The following is a 13,595-nucleotide window of genomic DNA, read 5'->3' as shown; positions in this document are numbered from 1 at the left end:
GGGCGTTTGAGGGCTATATCAATATAAGGACATGGCAGTGGGTTATGATTGTTTACGATTTTCTTAAGGGGGCATTAATGTCCAGTCTCATTTAATTATTTTAGTTTAAGATACCAACGATTATTTTAAAGAACAACAACTAAATGAATGATTAAATCTTATTAGTTGCAATATATTTAATAGTGTGGGACAGTTTTCAAATCATTATAATTTCAAAAAGCATGAATTGACAAACATATGTGTACACAAACACACATACATATATATACACACAAACACACACTGATCGGGCATAACATTATGACGGTGAAGTGAATAACACTGATGATCTCTTCATCACCTGTTAGTGGGTGGGATATATTAGGCAGCAAGTGAACATTTTGTCCTCAAAGTTGATGTGTTAGAAGCAGGAAAAATGGGCAAGCGCAAGGATCTGAGTGAGTTTGACAAGGGCCAAATTGTGATGGCTAAACGACGGGTCAGAGCATCTCCAAAACTGCAGCTCTTGTGGGGTGTTCCCGGTCTGCAGTGGTCAGTCTCTATCAAAAGTGCTCCAAGGAGGAACAGTGGAGAACAGACGACAGGGTCATGGGCGGCCGAGGCTCATTGATGCACGTGGGGAGTGAAGGCTGGCCCGTGTGGTCCGATCAAAATGTGCTGTGAAGTCATGGCAAATGTATCACCAACGACCAATAATATCAAAATAACCACTTAGCAAAGCCAATATCCTGTTTCAGAGAACAGGATATTATAATGATGAAATGATTATTAGACAATCACAGCCCTTTGGGCATCTCAATGATATTTGATGCCAAGGCTAAAGTCACATCATAAACAAACCAGTATCATATTTCCTAGACAGTTTATCTAGTGTCATTAGGGATGCCAGAGGCTCCCACCCCATATAGGGTGTCAGCGAACCCCCAGTAAAGTCCAGCGTATATTTACCATGGACGGCACTAACTTCACCCTCCCTTCCCTATTTTTAGGAGCTGGGGGGAGACGTTTGCTCCTCCATCAGTTCAGCTGCTCTCTTCACACCAGCTGCTGGAGGAAGGAGAGGAGGAAGACGGAGTGGGAGCGACAGATGAGAGCAGGGAGTAAAGGACAAACAAAATGACTTTTCACTTAAAGCCTTGCACATACATTAGCCCCAAAGTGTTTGCACACTTCAAAGTCTGTATTTCAGCGCACTAGATATCTAACCGAGCAGTGTCTATATGTGGAATCGGATGTTTTGGTGATTTTTAGTGGATGCATGTTAGCTGAAAAAAAGGCCTGGTGTCACAGACAGGGTTTAGATTAAGCCATAGTTCATTAAGACAGTTAAGTAGCTTTTATAAGACAAAACAATGGCACTGACATATTAAGATATTTAAAACTGCTCAAACATGCATTTTAGTCTGAGACTAGCTTAAGCCTCGTCTGTGAAACCAGGGGTGCGTGTTTTGCTCTAAAAGCGTGTATGTGCTTTTTTAAAAGAATCACTTTACACAGCTGATTTAAGGCTGAGCTGTACCTGCTCAAAATTCAGTGTCAGTGTAAAAGCCTGCTCTGACCCGCCTCAGCTTCTAGTATAAAAGCATACGGTTATAGCTGGTGTATAAATGCATTTACGCCACCTCTGCGGAGCATTACAGTCTGTGTAAAATCACTGCAGAAGCGCAGTCTAAAGACCCCCATATACTCACAACAAAGTTCGTTTTCGTTCTTTGCTTGGGGGTAAAACAAAATTTGAAATACGTGAGCAGCGATATACTGTTACTGAACATCCTGACAGCGCCGCCCACGCTGCTGAGAGTGACATTTAGATGAATATGTAAATATGTGCTGCGTGCTTTACTCTCAATAACAAAAATAAACAACAAAATTGAGAAAACAGCCAGCATTTTTTAATAAAGCATCTGATCATAGCACATTGGATATGTTTGCTTTGCATTTCGGCACTCTAGTAAAGTCACGTCACACTTATTTATACATCACTTTATACAATAGATAGCTTAAAATCAAGCAGTTTACCGTATTAAACATGAAAAACTGTCAGCGTTTCATCAGATGTACAACATAATTTTCTACTATAAAGCATCTCTCCAGTGTTCGTGTTTTCACTCACGGATGTCTGATCCCAACGGACTGAACAGGAGAAATGAACAGGAAATGATTTCCATGTGAAAGAAGACGGAGCTTCCGCGCACACCTATCTATTACGTGATGGCCACGGACCAATGGGAGTACGAAGGCGTTTACCAGACGCTTTTGGAAGCTGTTTCGAACTCCGTTTTTTGCCGGATTTTGTTCGAAATTACGTCACTACAGTTCGAATTTTGTTTTACCCCTAAGCAAAGAACGAAAACGAACTTCGCCGTGAGTATATCGAGGTCTTTAGACTGCAACGGTGGCACAGGAGCGCTTCTGCAGTGATTTTACACAGACTGTAATGCTCCTCAGAGGTGGCGTAAATGCATTTATACACCAGCTATAACCGTATGCTTTTATACTAGAAGCTGAGGCGGGTCAGAGCAGGCTTTTAATGCGGCATCTCATCTTTACACTGAATTTTGAGGAGGTACAGCTCAGCCTTAAATCAGAAGTCTATTGGGGCCTTAAATTTCCCCATTTGGTTAGCATCAATTTGGCTTAGTCATTCTTTCTATAGGCATCTTTACACAGCTGATCTGTGCCTGCTCAAAATTCTGTGTAAAAGCCAGACTAAATTATGCCGGCTCTCAGCCCCAAGTATCAAACTATACTAAATTGCTGTGATAAAGCATTCATGTCCCTTTTGAGCCACTTTAAACAGTCTGTTTTAAGACACCTGCCACTTCAGAAGCGCTTCTGTGCCACCTTTAGTTTAAATTTGGCTTATCTTTTGCCTAGTGTACACTGCAAATGTGGCACAGAAGATGCCTTGTGTCAAGCAGCAGAAGAAAACCATTGAAAATGATCTGCCTGTGAATTACAGAAATACAGTTTATTCAGAAAATTACATTTAAGTGTTGGATCGTGTCATTTTTTTTAATGAAACAGTACAAAACAAAGTTGGAGTATTAACAAGGAAACAGAGTAGAAACGTGAAGTAATGTCATATCTGCGCTTTCAGGTAGTGCTCATAATTGGCCCGCAGGAGGAACTCAAAGTACGGCTTTGATTTCAGACTCTCCAGCTCGTCTTCCTGCAGGAGATCCTTCACGTCAGGCAGGTACGACTGCAGAGTGACACCTGTGCGCACAAACACACAACACACTTTCACTGCAATGCAGATTTGGCACTGCAACTCGCTGCATGCACTAAAGTAAAACACTATATTTTATACTTCTTATCTGCTAAAATCAAAGCTCAAATAAGCCCTAAACCCTCTGTGATACAACAAGAGAGTCAACCGTACCCTCTTGAATGAGTTTCTGTAGGATCTTGACGAAAGTGCTGTCTCTGGCTGCTTCTAGAGGATCGTCATTATCATCAGAAGATGACCAACTGCAAATCAATCAATCATTCAATCAGTCAAACCAAGACCAGTAGGCTACGTTCAGACTGCAGGTAAAAGTGGCCCAAATCCGCTCACATGTGACTCAGGTCTGTTTTTCTCATGATAGTGTGAACGGCACAAATCACTGACCTTTATCAATTCAGCAGGAACTGTCACACTGTTTTTCCGTTCTTTTTGTTAAATATTTATTCCTTTTATATAGGCCTATAGTAGCCTAGAAATCTAGACGCACCCTAGCAACTCTCCGTTGGCTTGCGAGCTGGAAAAACCAAACTCTGGTCAGGCCAATCACATCGTGTACAGAGTCGGTGGGAGGGCTTAACATAATGACGGCAGAGTTACGGCGGTTCTGCGTGCTACTCGTAAACAAAGAAGCTGGCGAACAGTGGTTTTTCGAATCGGCTTTGGCCGCGACTCTGGAAGACTTGGCGTTAAGCTTTTCTTTGAGAAAAGAACGGCACTGAAGTCATTTCTTAGGCTGCGTTCACACCAAACGCAAATAGAGCGTCAGGAGGTCAGAGAGGCGCGATAGACGCAATTCCGCCTCATTAAGGCGCGGGTATACTTCGTCCGTCCGCGTTTGTGCACCGCCCGCATGACGTAATTTTCATCATTCGGACGGCTCACACACCCCGTCCGCGCGCAGCCCAAATTTTGAGACCGCGCGGATGGTCCGCGTGCAACAGCGCATGCGCCAGCAGTACAGAAGAGTCCACTAGGTGGCAATACGCACAGTATTGAGCACAGTGTTCAGCCATCCAAGAAGAGTGTGCAAAGACCGGTTTAAAAACAACACGCTTGGAGAAAAAAAAGAGAGAATTTTTGATTCTTCAGTGTTTCTTCCAAACTATGTTGCAATGGTGGATGCACTACAGTTCTTCTACGATCATGCCCAGCGAATGTCCCGTTGATGACAGGACTCAGTGCTGCCCTCCGATGTCTGTTAGAGCATTGAACATTTTTTTACTGCATGTGTCAAACGCGATCATCCGCGCGCATCCCATGTGTAGTATACTTTGAAAGACGCGTCCAGGCGCGGTAAGTGAAGTATACCCGGGGCTTTAGTGCGTCCAGTTTGCGCGGATGACGTAAATTTGACACAAAATGCGCGTCTTGCACAATAGCCTCCTTACGCGCGAGTGGTGCTTTTTGTGCATTCACGCGTTTGAAGCGAATTCACATCTGATGCCCAAGTTGAAATTTTTTTACTTTGGGGTCAATTCGCGCCGCGTTAACCAATCAGGAGCCTGCTTGCTGCTGTCACGTGGTAAAGTGACGTGATGAGAAACCCTGCATAATTTTAAAATACTACTGCGTCACAAAATGTAGTTAAGAATTTTTGGGCCGAGAATGTAGTTGTTTAAAGCTCAAATCTGTGGTTTATTTTTAAAGAGAGCACCTATTTAAAAAAAATGATCTTGTGTTTTTGGAGTTGTGAGATCCAGGCGATCACCGGGCGCTCAGCGCTCATAACCCCAGCGAGATCAGCCTTTCCTCGGCCAGTCCTTCTGCCGTCTGCCGCTGGCTCTGATGTCCTGTAGTGGTCCATCTTGTGTAGATCTAACGGCTGATCTTTGGTGTCATGAATCTATCATTTGTTGTCTGCCAAATCGTTTTGACTGAGGGCAAAGAGAAGTTTCATAACTTAATTTTTTAAGGATATTTAAATATACATGCAGTGAAGATAATGTAGGAGTTGCCTGGACCACATTTGTGTGGCTATTATTTTTAATATATATTTTAAATGAAAATGAAAAGAGGCAGAGTGGTGTTTTATGACATATTTCTCCTGGAGCGCCTTGAACACGCATCTATTTCGCTTCAAATTTTCGATTTATACGCGTGTCCAATTCGCTGTAGATGGGCGAATGGATTCAAAATGTTCAAGCGTCCAACTAGACGCGGTAGACGCGATTTTGACGCTCTATTCGCATTTGGTGTGAACGCAGCATTAAGAAAGGAAGATGTGTTTGGAGTTTTGCCGACCGGATACGGCGAAAGTTTAATCCATCAACTAGCTCTGCTTCACCTTCTTCGTTGCTCCGGTTGGTTGTAGCGCTATCCTATTGCGTGCAGAGGGAATTTGAAAGACAACCGTTTATCCCGCCCCTCGGATTGAGCCCTGCCAATGGTGAGTTCCCAAACCCGATCTGGCTTGTCAGGCTAGGCCTTTAGACTATGATTTTATTTTTAATTACATTTTCCTTAAATCATCCTGGCGACCCATTTTTAAGTCAGGGGTTAAAAACCACTGCTCTAGAGTCATGTAAGAGTCACATGAACTCCGATACGACTGTTCAGACTGAGGTCGCATTGCAAAACATCAGACCTGCATGTGATGTAGGACCACATATGGAAGTGGCCCAAATCAGAATCGAAAAGATCAGATTCCATGTGGTTTGTGCCGTTCACACGGTCATGAGAAACACAGACCTGAGTAGGGCTGCAACGACGCGTCGACGTCGTCGATGACGTCGACTACGAAAATACGTCGACGTGCGTGAAATGCGTCGACGCGTCGGCGGCACATTATTTACGTTCTAGAATGGAACAGAATATCTAGAATAATGGCAGCTTCTGCTCCCGGGCATAGTGAAAATGATCATTTATCATATAAAGCCAGACCGCGACATTCAAAAGTGTGGGAGTACTTTAAACAGAAGCCGAGTAAAACTGTGCTTTGTTCGCTCTGTAATGCCGGTTTCACATTGCGTGCGGTGGCAGAGCAGGTGCTGTGCGCGTGGAGAGCGGGAGCTTTCACACTGCAGTCAGTGTTGGCAAGTCCCGGTTTTTTCCGCGGAATTGGGCTACTTCTACTGTTGCCGCGGGCTGTGTCTCATGTCCGCGGGTTGAAGCGATCCCAATTATGTGATATTTAGCCCCGGGAATGAGAATTTTAGCCGGCAGCCCTGCAAAAAAACACACATATTTAACCCCCCGAACGCGATGTTTACCGGAGAACCTCCCCGAAACGCGATTGGGCTTGTTTTGGACTAGTTTTGAGTAACGAATGGGTGGGTTTTGTTGTGTAAACCTGGCAACCCTGCTGCCAGTGTTCTCTCGCGCAGCTGAACCGTGGCGCGTGTATTGCAACAGACGGTCACATTTTCCGGTTCTTCTCCGACCCCAGTACGTCTCGTGCTTTTATTTATTATGGGCTGCATATATCTCCTGTTAATGCGACCTGGTTCCGCTCTGTCCCAAACACATATGCATAATAACATGCTGTATATAGGTAGTTTGCATGATTAAAGTAACATTAAAGTTAAGATATGCCTCTAGCTTTAATCATTTAAATGTGTCTTTGAAGTTTGGGCAAAAACTTCTGGCAGCTTTAGTCGTTGTTTATGCACATGTATCTTCAAAATAGACAACTAGTTATACTATATTAAAACTATGCTGAAAGCTCCTGTATGTGAACCTTTTGCAGATAAATACAAGTGCATTTTCGTTTACTATTGACACAAATCAATAAGTAAATCATACTCAACTACTATAGTAAACAACTTTTCCTAATTAGGCCTACTCTGTATACATTTTATGATGAATAGTATCATTATATATTATGTTTAAAAAGCTTCTTGTGTTCATATATTTCTTTATAAAATGGCATAGCCTACTATGTACACTACCCTTCCTGAAATACAATTAATATTGTCATCATTCATTGATTTCATGTTAAAATAATATACAAATTCACTACCCTCTTTGAAGTACAATAATCAGTAAAAAAGAATCATAAGATTAATCCGGAAAAATAATCGTTAGATTAGTCGACTAATCGAAAAAATAATCGTTAGATTAGTCGACAGAAAAAATAATCGTTAGTTGCAGCTCTAGACCTGAGTCTCATCTGAACAAAAAATAAAAACAGATTTGGCCACTTTTTCCTGCAGTGTGATTGTAACCTGAACGAGTAAAGTAAAATGACACATTCACCCACACTAATCTCATATCAGTGAGTTTTGTGATGCTCACCTCTCCTTCCAGTCTTTCTTTAAGGCTTTACTGAAGATCTCTCGCTTCAGGGCATCGATATCAAGCGCATCCTTCTACAGGTGATGAAAGCATATCAGAAACAGGCATGCTTCTGAAAGCAACCTCTATTTAAACGCTGTCTGTTATTCATTTACCTCCTCCAAGTACTCCAGCAGATCCAGAGCTTTCTTAAAGTCGTACTCGTTGGCTCCACGGTTCTCGTCGCAGATGTACAGCTGAGGGAAAAGAGAGGAATTAAGTAAGAGAAATGAGGATGAAGAAGTTACAAACAGCATTATAGTGGCTTACTCACATTAATGAGGTTATGAGGGCTCAGCAGAGGCATGACGTCTGGGTTCAGCTGCTTCTCATCCAGCAGCTGTTTAGGAAGAGTCTCCTGATGAAGCAGAAACCTCTCCTGCTCCACTATATCTACAACACAATCATCACAAAAGTATCAGTGTTTTTGCAGATTAAATAACTGGGGGCTCAGGAGATTATTGGGAGAGGAAGAGAGGGAAATGCAGGTCAGGACTTGGTTTGGTTGAGTTTATTAACCAGCTAGCAAAGCTCTGCTGTTATACCGGCTAGTGATTTCATTCACTCTTCAGTTTCAGCTCAAATGTAATGCCCCGACATTATAAACTCTGGGTTATTTGAGATGGTATTAACAATGCAGCAGTGTTATTTTGTTCTCATATTGTTTTTAACAGTAGACGTATATAAAAGTAAAGTTGAAGTAGTTTGATTTAAAGTTGTTTCTCGTTATGGCTTCGTAAACGCGGAGTGATGTCAGTATAACCAGTTTGACCATGAAAAATACAATTAAGTGCAAGATGTGCAGTGCCAATCTGTCAATGTTGTAAATTCTCTGCTTTAGTTGCCCGTGTATCAGCGTTGTTGTCCAGGGAAGAGTTTCCTTTTCAAACCATAGATTGTAAAAAACTATCACGGTCAAGTTCACGTGCGCATTCACGTCCTTATGTGCAGATGCAAGTTGTATTAGGTGTATATCTGATTAATCTCATATAGGATGCGTTTGGTTGAGTTTATTAACCCGCTAGCAAAGCTCTGCAAGGTGTGGTTTATTCACAATTTCAGCTCAAATACAGTGCCCGATATTATTGACTGGGTTATTTGAGTTTTTAGATGTTTCCTTTTCAAAAACATTGATGCATCATAATCTAGCAGTTCTTTTTTTTAGTCATTTGTTCATGTTTTCCGGTCATGCTTGTATATGTCAACATTAATCTCCATGACGGCCATGCCCCGCCCGATTTATTTTGGACTCAAGCAGATTTTAAAGCCACCATTAAATCAAAATATTGCCGTATTTATAATAAATAATTTATCCGTGCACATCAGTTTTTTAATTCATGTGCACTGTGTTAACTGGCGTGAGGGCGGGGCAACCTGTCACTCACATGAGATCCACCAATAGCAAATCACATCCATCCAATCAAATCCCCATGAACAAAATCAAGCCCCGTCCTACATTTGTTCTTGTCCGAGAGCCGTTTCACTAGGATATCCTTCACAATAGGGAAGAAAAGACTATCGCAACTTCCGTTTCATTAAGAAAGATGACTTCCAAACTCATATGAAGGCACATTACTGACCGGTGAGCTGTCTGCGGTGCACGGCTTCAGGCATGTCTGACGCCAGAGCCGTGAGTTTGCTGAGGGCCAGCAGGGTCTTCTTCTTGCTGAAGTATCGCGTCTCTGTGTTGGCCTGACTGTACAGGGTACGATGGGCCTGTCGTGAAGAAGAAGCATTAGTAAGCTCATGGCGGCACACTTTAAAGTGAACACTCTGAAGAAAATGTCTTATATATAAATGTGTATATGAAGAGGTGGTCTTACTCTCTGATAGTCCTGCACATGTATGTCATGCAGCCAGCTGAGGTGATCGTGAGCCTGCAGGAAACTGGCCAGCTGTTGGTGCGTTGCTATTGGCTGAGACAGCAGCTTCCCTCTCTTGCCTTTCTCCATGTACCAGCGGAACAGGAAGTCAGCAAAGTTCTACAGGGAACAGAGAAGGCTGTGTGTAAATGCATTTGGCACAGGTACTGTAACCCATCTGGGATTTTAGTTAGAATTACTTTTATGTTTCTGAAAGAAGTCTCTTCTGCTCACCAAGGCTGCATTTATTTGATCAAAAAAAGTAAAAACTGTAAAATATTACTACAATTTATAATGCTTGTTTTCTATTGTAATATCTTATAAAATGTAATTTATTCCTGTGATCAAAGCTGTATTTTCAGCATCACTACTCCAGTCTTCAGTGTCACATGATCCTTCAGAAATCATTCAGATATGATGATTTGATGCTCATACAACATTTATGATTATTATCAGTGTTGAAAACATTTGTGCTGCTTCATAGTTCTGTGGAAACTGACAATAGGAATCTTTTGTAACATTATAAATGTCTTTGTTGCCGTTTTGATCATTTAAAGCGTCCTTGCAGAATTAAATTATTAACCCTTGTGCATCCTTATGGACATTTTTGGCTTTTTCAGTTTAGTTTTTTGATAACTTTGCCTGTGTTAAAGCTACACTGTGTAACTTTTTTAGTTTATTCTTAGCTAAAAACACTTAGTTCTTTCAAAAATATATGTGCTCATTAATATACATTTACTTCTTTCAAGTTATAAAGTATTCTCGTTAGTTTATAATATGCCATTGAACATACATACGGGTGAGGGGTTCGAATGCGGGTCGCCATGTTGCCCCTCCATCTTGAAAGTACATTAGCCAAAGAGGGACATACCCGTAAATTCAAGCTTTGCCTTTGGCGTTTTAACACTCGATGGCACCGTGTCGAATGTGGACGAGGTCGAACTGGAAGCCATATTAATCTTGGACTAAATCGGCCACCGTAGGAGTTAAAACGAAATCGGAATTGAGAGGAACAGAAACTAATATTCACTGGATGGTCATATACATTTTCACCACTAGAATATCACACAGTGTAGCTTTAAGGCTAACTGCATAAAATTTGCCACAGGTGTGTATTTTTATTGGAATTTTACTATTTCACCCCCATTTCCTTTAAAAAATAATGTTGCACTAGGTAGGACAAAATAGTTCCTCTTAGCATCGTTTGGACAAAAATGTCCCCATTGAAACCCATTAAAACTGCAATTTTTAATCCCATTGCCATTTAACTATAAAATGATGCAATCTTTGTTTATAGGCTTTTATTCTGTTGGCAAGGATTCAAAATTTTAATTTGTACAATTCTTTTTACCAGACTGTGCCATTTTTTCAAGTTTGGCTAATAAAGCAAATACTCACTTTATTCCTGTTTTCTGTTATGCATATTATAAAGACAATTTGATAAATGATGCAGCTGTAACTGTGAGTGTGTGTTAGTATGGATGTCAGAATGTGGTGTGTATGTAATGTAATAAAACAATTGTGTGGGTGGGGGGTGTGTGTGCTTGTAATATTTGAGAGAGAAAAACTCAACTGCAAATAACAAATCCAACCGCTGTGTGTATCAGTGGATATTAGTTTTGCTGGCACCTAATGGGGAAAAATTGGCACTGCGCCCAAACAAAATCTTACTGAGAGCTCATTTTTTGAGATATCAACCTCAAATTTGTAACACAGCTTGTTTAGATGTATGGCTTTGATTTTCTAGAAGTTTTAGAGTTCAACATGTTTCAAAATATATATATTTTTTATAAAATATTATTCATAAATCATTTTCATAAACCTCTAAACTTTTTTGACTTCAACAATAATCTGCCAAGAGTCTTCTTTAAAATGAGACCAAACTTAAAGTCATTTTTTAATTACAGTTTTTCGACATGGACATTTTTGTCCTCTATGGACCTATGTGTAACTTTTTTTAATTGATGCACAAGGGTTAATTGTACTGATCCCAAACTTTTGAACAGTGCTGTATGTTTTTGTCTTTGTTACCTGATCAGCGAATTTGACCATGTACTGCTGTAGTCGACTCTGGTTATCCGTCCGCTCGCACAACTGCACCAATATGTCAAAGTCACAGTATTTCTCCGCCAGCGCTGCGACCCACTGATGCTGACCCAACTCCACTGGGAGAATCACAAAGTTTAAGTTTATTATCTATTTGACAGGGACCATGTGCAAGTACATTAATCTAACAAAAGAAAAGATGCTTTACACCAGATTTAGCTACAGCTAATTTCCATCCGCAGTCCCTGGGCAGATAAAACAATAAAATACATACATCTAAACATATAACTCACTGTCTATTTACAACCTCATCTACATTTTACACTTCAGCCTAAGCTAACCCTGTACATACTGTTTACAATCGACACACGTGTTAAGCATCTGCTCCGCTTTGCAGCTTATTCTGGCCATTTAAACAAGAGACCATCTGACCGATAGGCAAACTGACCAATCTCAAAGTAACTCACAGAGAGGTGCGAGCAGCTCCGAGCGTTTCTGCGTGTACTCGTTCTCCAGCGTGTCGTAGCGCTCCTGCTGTGCGGCGCGGCGGAGAGACGTCAGCTGAGCCACGTAACCGCTCAACAGAGAGTCCAGCAGCGCCACCAGCTGCTCGCTCAGGACGGCCCGCAGCTCTGCGTCTGCGTGAGGATACGCCGCGTGCAGGATCATCTCGTGCTGCCGCGTGATGGCGCTCCGAACTCCACCAAGTCCTCCCGAGGCTGAGAGGAAGAGGACACACATACTGATGTAGTGATGGTCAGAAAAGCACAGGAAGTCCTTTCAGTGGTGTGTGTACCTGTCCATGGGATGTACTCGGGCTCAGAGCTGCAGTTCTCTGGCGCTCTGTACAGAGATGCTTTGGATTCTCGGTACTGTGCTGCTGCTTGAAGCATATCCTACACACACACCAAACAACATGAGGTTAATTAATTTCACAAACTCAGGGACCAGGAAAAATATTCGTTTGAAAACCCTTAAACGCTCACAAAATACATTTTGTGCAAATGTTTGCAACTCAGATTCTCTCTTCAGGGGAAAAAAAAGAGATTGATTTGACATGATCTGAGTGCTTGATTTAACCCTCTGGGGTTCTTTGGGTCAAAAATTACCCGAAGTGTTACCCAAAGTTTTTTTTTTTTTTTTAAATTGTAGCTTCATCGGAATGGTCCGAAACTTGGTGAATTTATTGGTACTTGGTATATGAACACCCAAAAAAATGGGGGACAGGATTTGAAAAGTCTAAGTGGTCTTAAAAAAAAAATAGTCACACTCAGGACCTTCGGGTCAAAGATGACCCCCATAGGAAATGAATGGGAAATCGGCAAAAATATGAAAATACAGAGTTTTTTTGTGCATACAATCTACAAATCAGCCAGGATGCAGAACAAAAGGACTCAACAGTGAAGGGGTGAATCTCAAAACAGACAAAAAAAACTCACACACACAAAAACACAATTAGCTTTTGGAATGGAACACGTAAAAAAATGTCCCATTCATTTCCTATGGGGGTCATTTATGACCCGAAGGCCCTGAGTGTGACTTTTTTTTTTACGACCACTTTTCAAATCCTGTCCCCAATTTTTTTTGGGTGTTCATATACCAAGTACCAATAAAGTCACCAAGTTTCGGACCATTCCGATGAAGCTACACTTTTTAATTTTTTTTATAAAACGCAAGATCCACTATAGTGGTAAAAATGTGCTATTGCGTGATAAAAATGCTCAATGTGTCCTCCAGATGGCCCCGATCTCATTTAAAAAATTGCTTTCATGAGGCCTAGGCTTGACTCTAAAACGAAATACAGCTTTAATAAAAAAATAAACAAAATTATATAATATATATATAATTTTTTTTTTATATATTCAATGGGAAAAAATGGGTCATAATTATTGCATAAATATTAATTATAAATCATAAAATTATCTCAAAACACCAAAAAAGAAAAGAAAAAATATGTTTGAACAAAAATATTTCATTGATTTTACTAGGGCTGTAATCTCCCAGTCGATTAGTCGATTATTAGTCGATACATTCTGGCTCGACCAAAATTCTGATTGGTCGATTTTTTGCCGCGTTCATTTCATTAGTTTTGCTGCATTAATTTAATCAGTTTTGCCGCGCCGCGTTCATTTCATCAGGTGGAAAGCACTAATTGCTAATGGGGGTGTTTTCAGAGCAGCCCT

General features: G+C 41.1%; 1 protein-coding gene across 1 annotated transcript in view; it reads right to left on the bottom strand.

Moving 5' to 3' along the window:
- Nucleotides 1–1,871: 1,871 nt before the first annotated feature.
- Nucleotides 1,872–13,595, bottom strand: part of nup133 (nucleoporin 133) — a 26,233-nt gene continuing 14,509 nt past the window's right edge. Inside the window, exons 17-26 of the mRNA XM_079813581.1 lie at nt 12,209–12,308; nt 11,880–12,131; nt 11,398–11,531; nt 9,328–9,486; nt 9,085–9,220; nt 7,779–7,897; nt 7,621–7,701; nt 7,466–7,539; nt 3,386–3,474; nt 1,872–3,219 (exon numbers count right to left, since the gene is read on the bottom strand). Coding sequence (XP_079669707.1) covers nt 3,083–3,219; nt 3,386–3,474; nt 7,466–7,539; nt 7,621–7,701; nt 7,779–7,897; nt 9,085–9,220; nt 9,328–9,486; nt 11,398–11,531; nt 11,880–12,131; nt 12,209–12,308 — 1,281 coding nt within the window. The 3' untranslated portion in view covers nt 1,872–3,082. The remainder of the gene's footprint in view (nt 3,220–3,385; nt 3,475–7,465; nt 7,540–7,620; nt 7,702–7,778; nt 7,898–9,084; nt 9,221–9,327; nt 9,487–11,397; nt 11,532–11,879; nt 12,132–12,208; nt 12,309–13,595) is intronic.

The sequence above is a fragment of the Gobio gobio genome (assembly GCF_949357685.1).
Source record: "Gobio gobio genome assembly, chromosome: 3".
NCBI lineage: Eukaryota > Metazoa > Chordata > Actinopteri > Cypriniformes > Gobionidae > Gobio > Gobio gobio.
The sequence above is the reverse complement of the archived record's forward strand: the minus strand, read 5'-3'. Positions and strand labels throughout refer to the sequence as shown.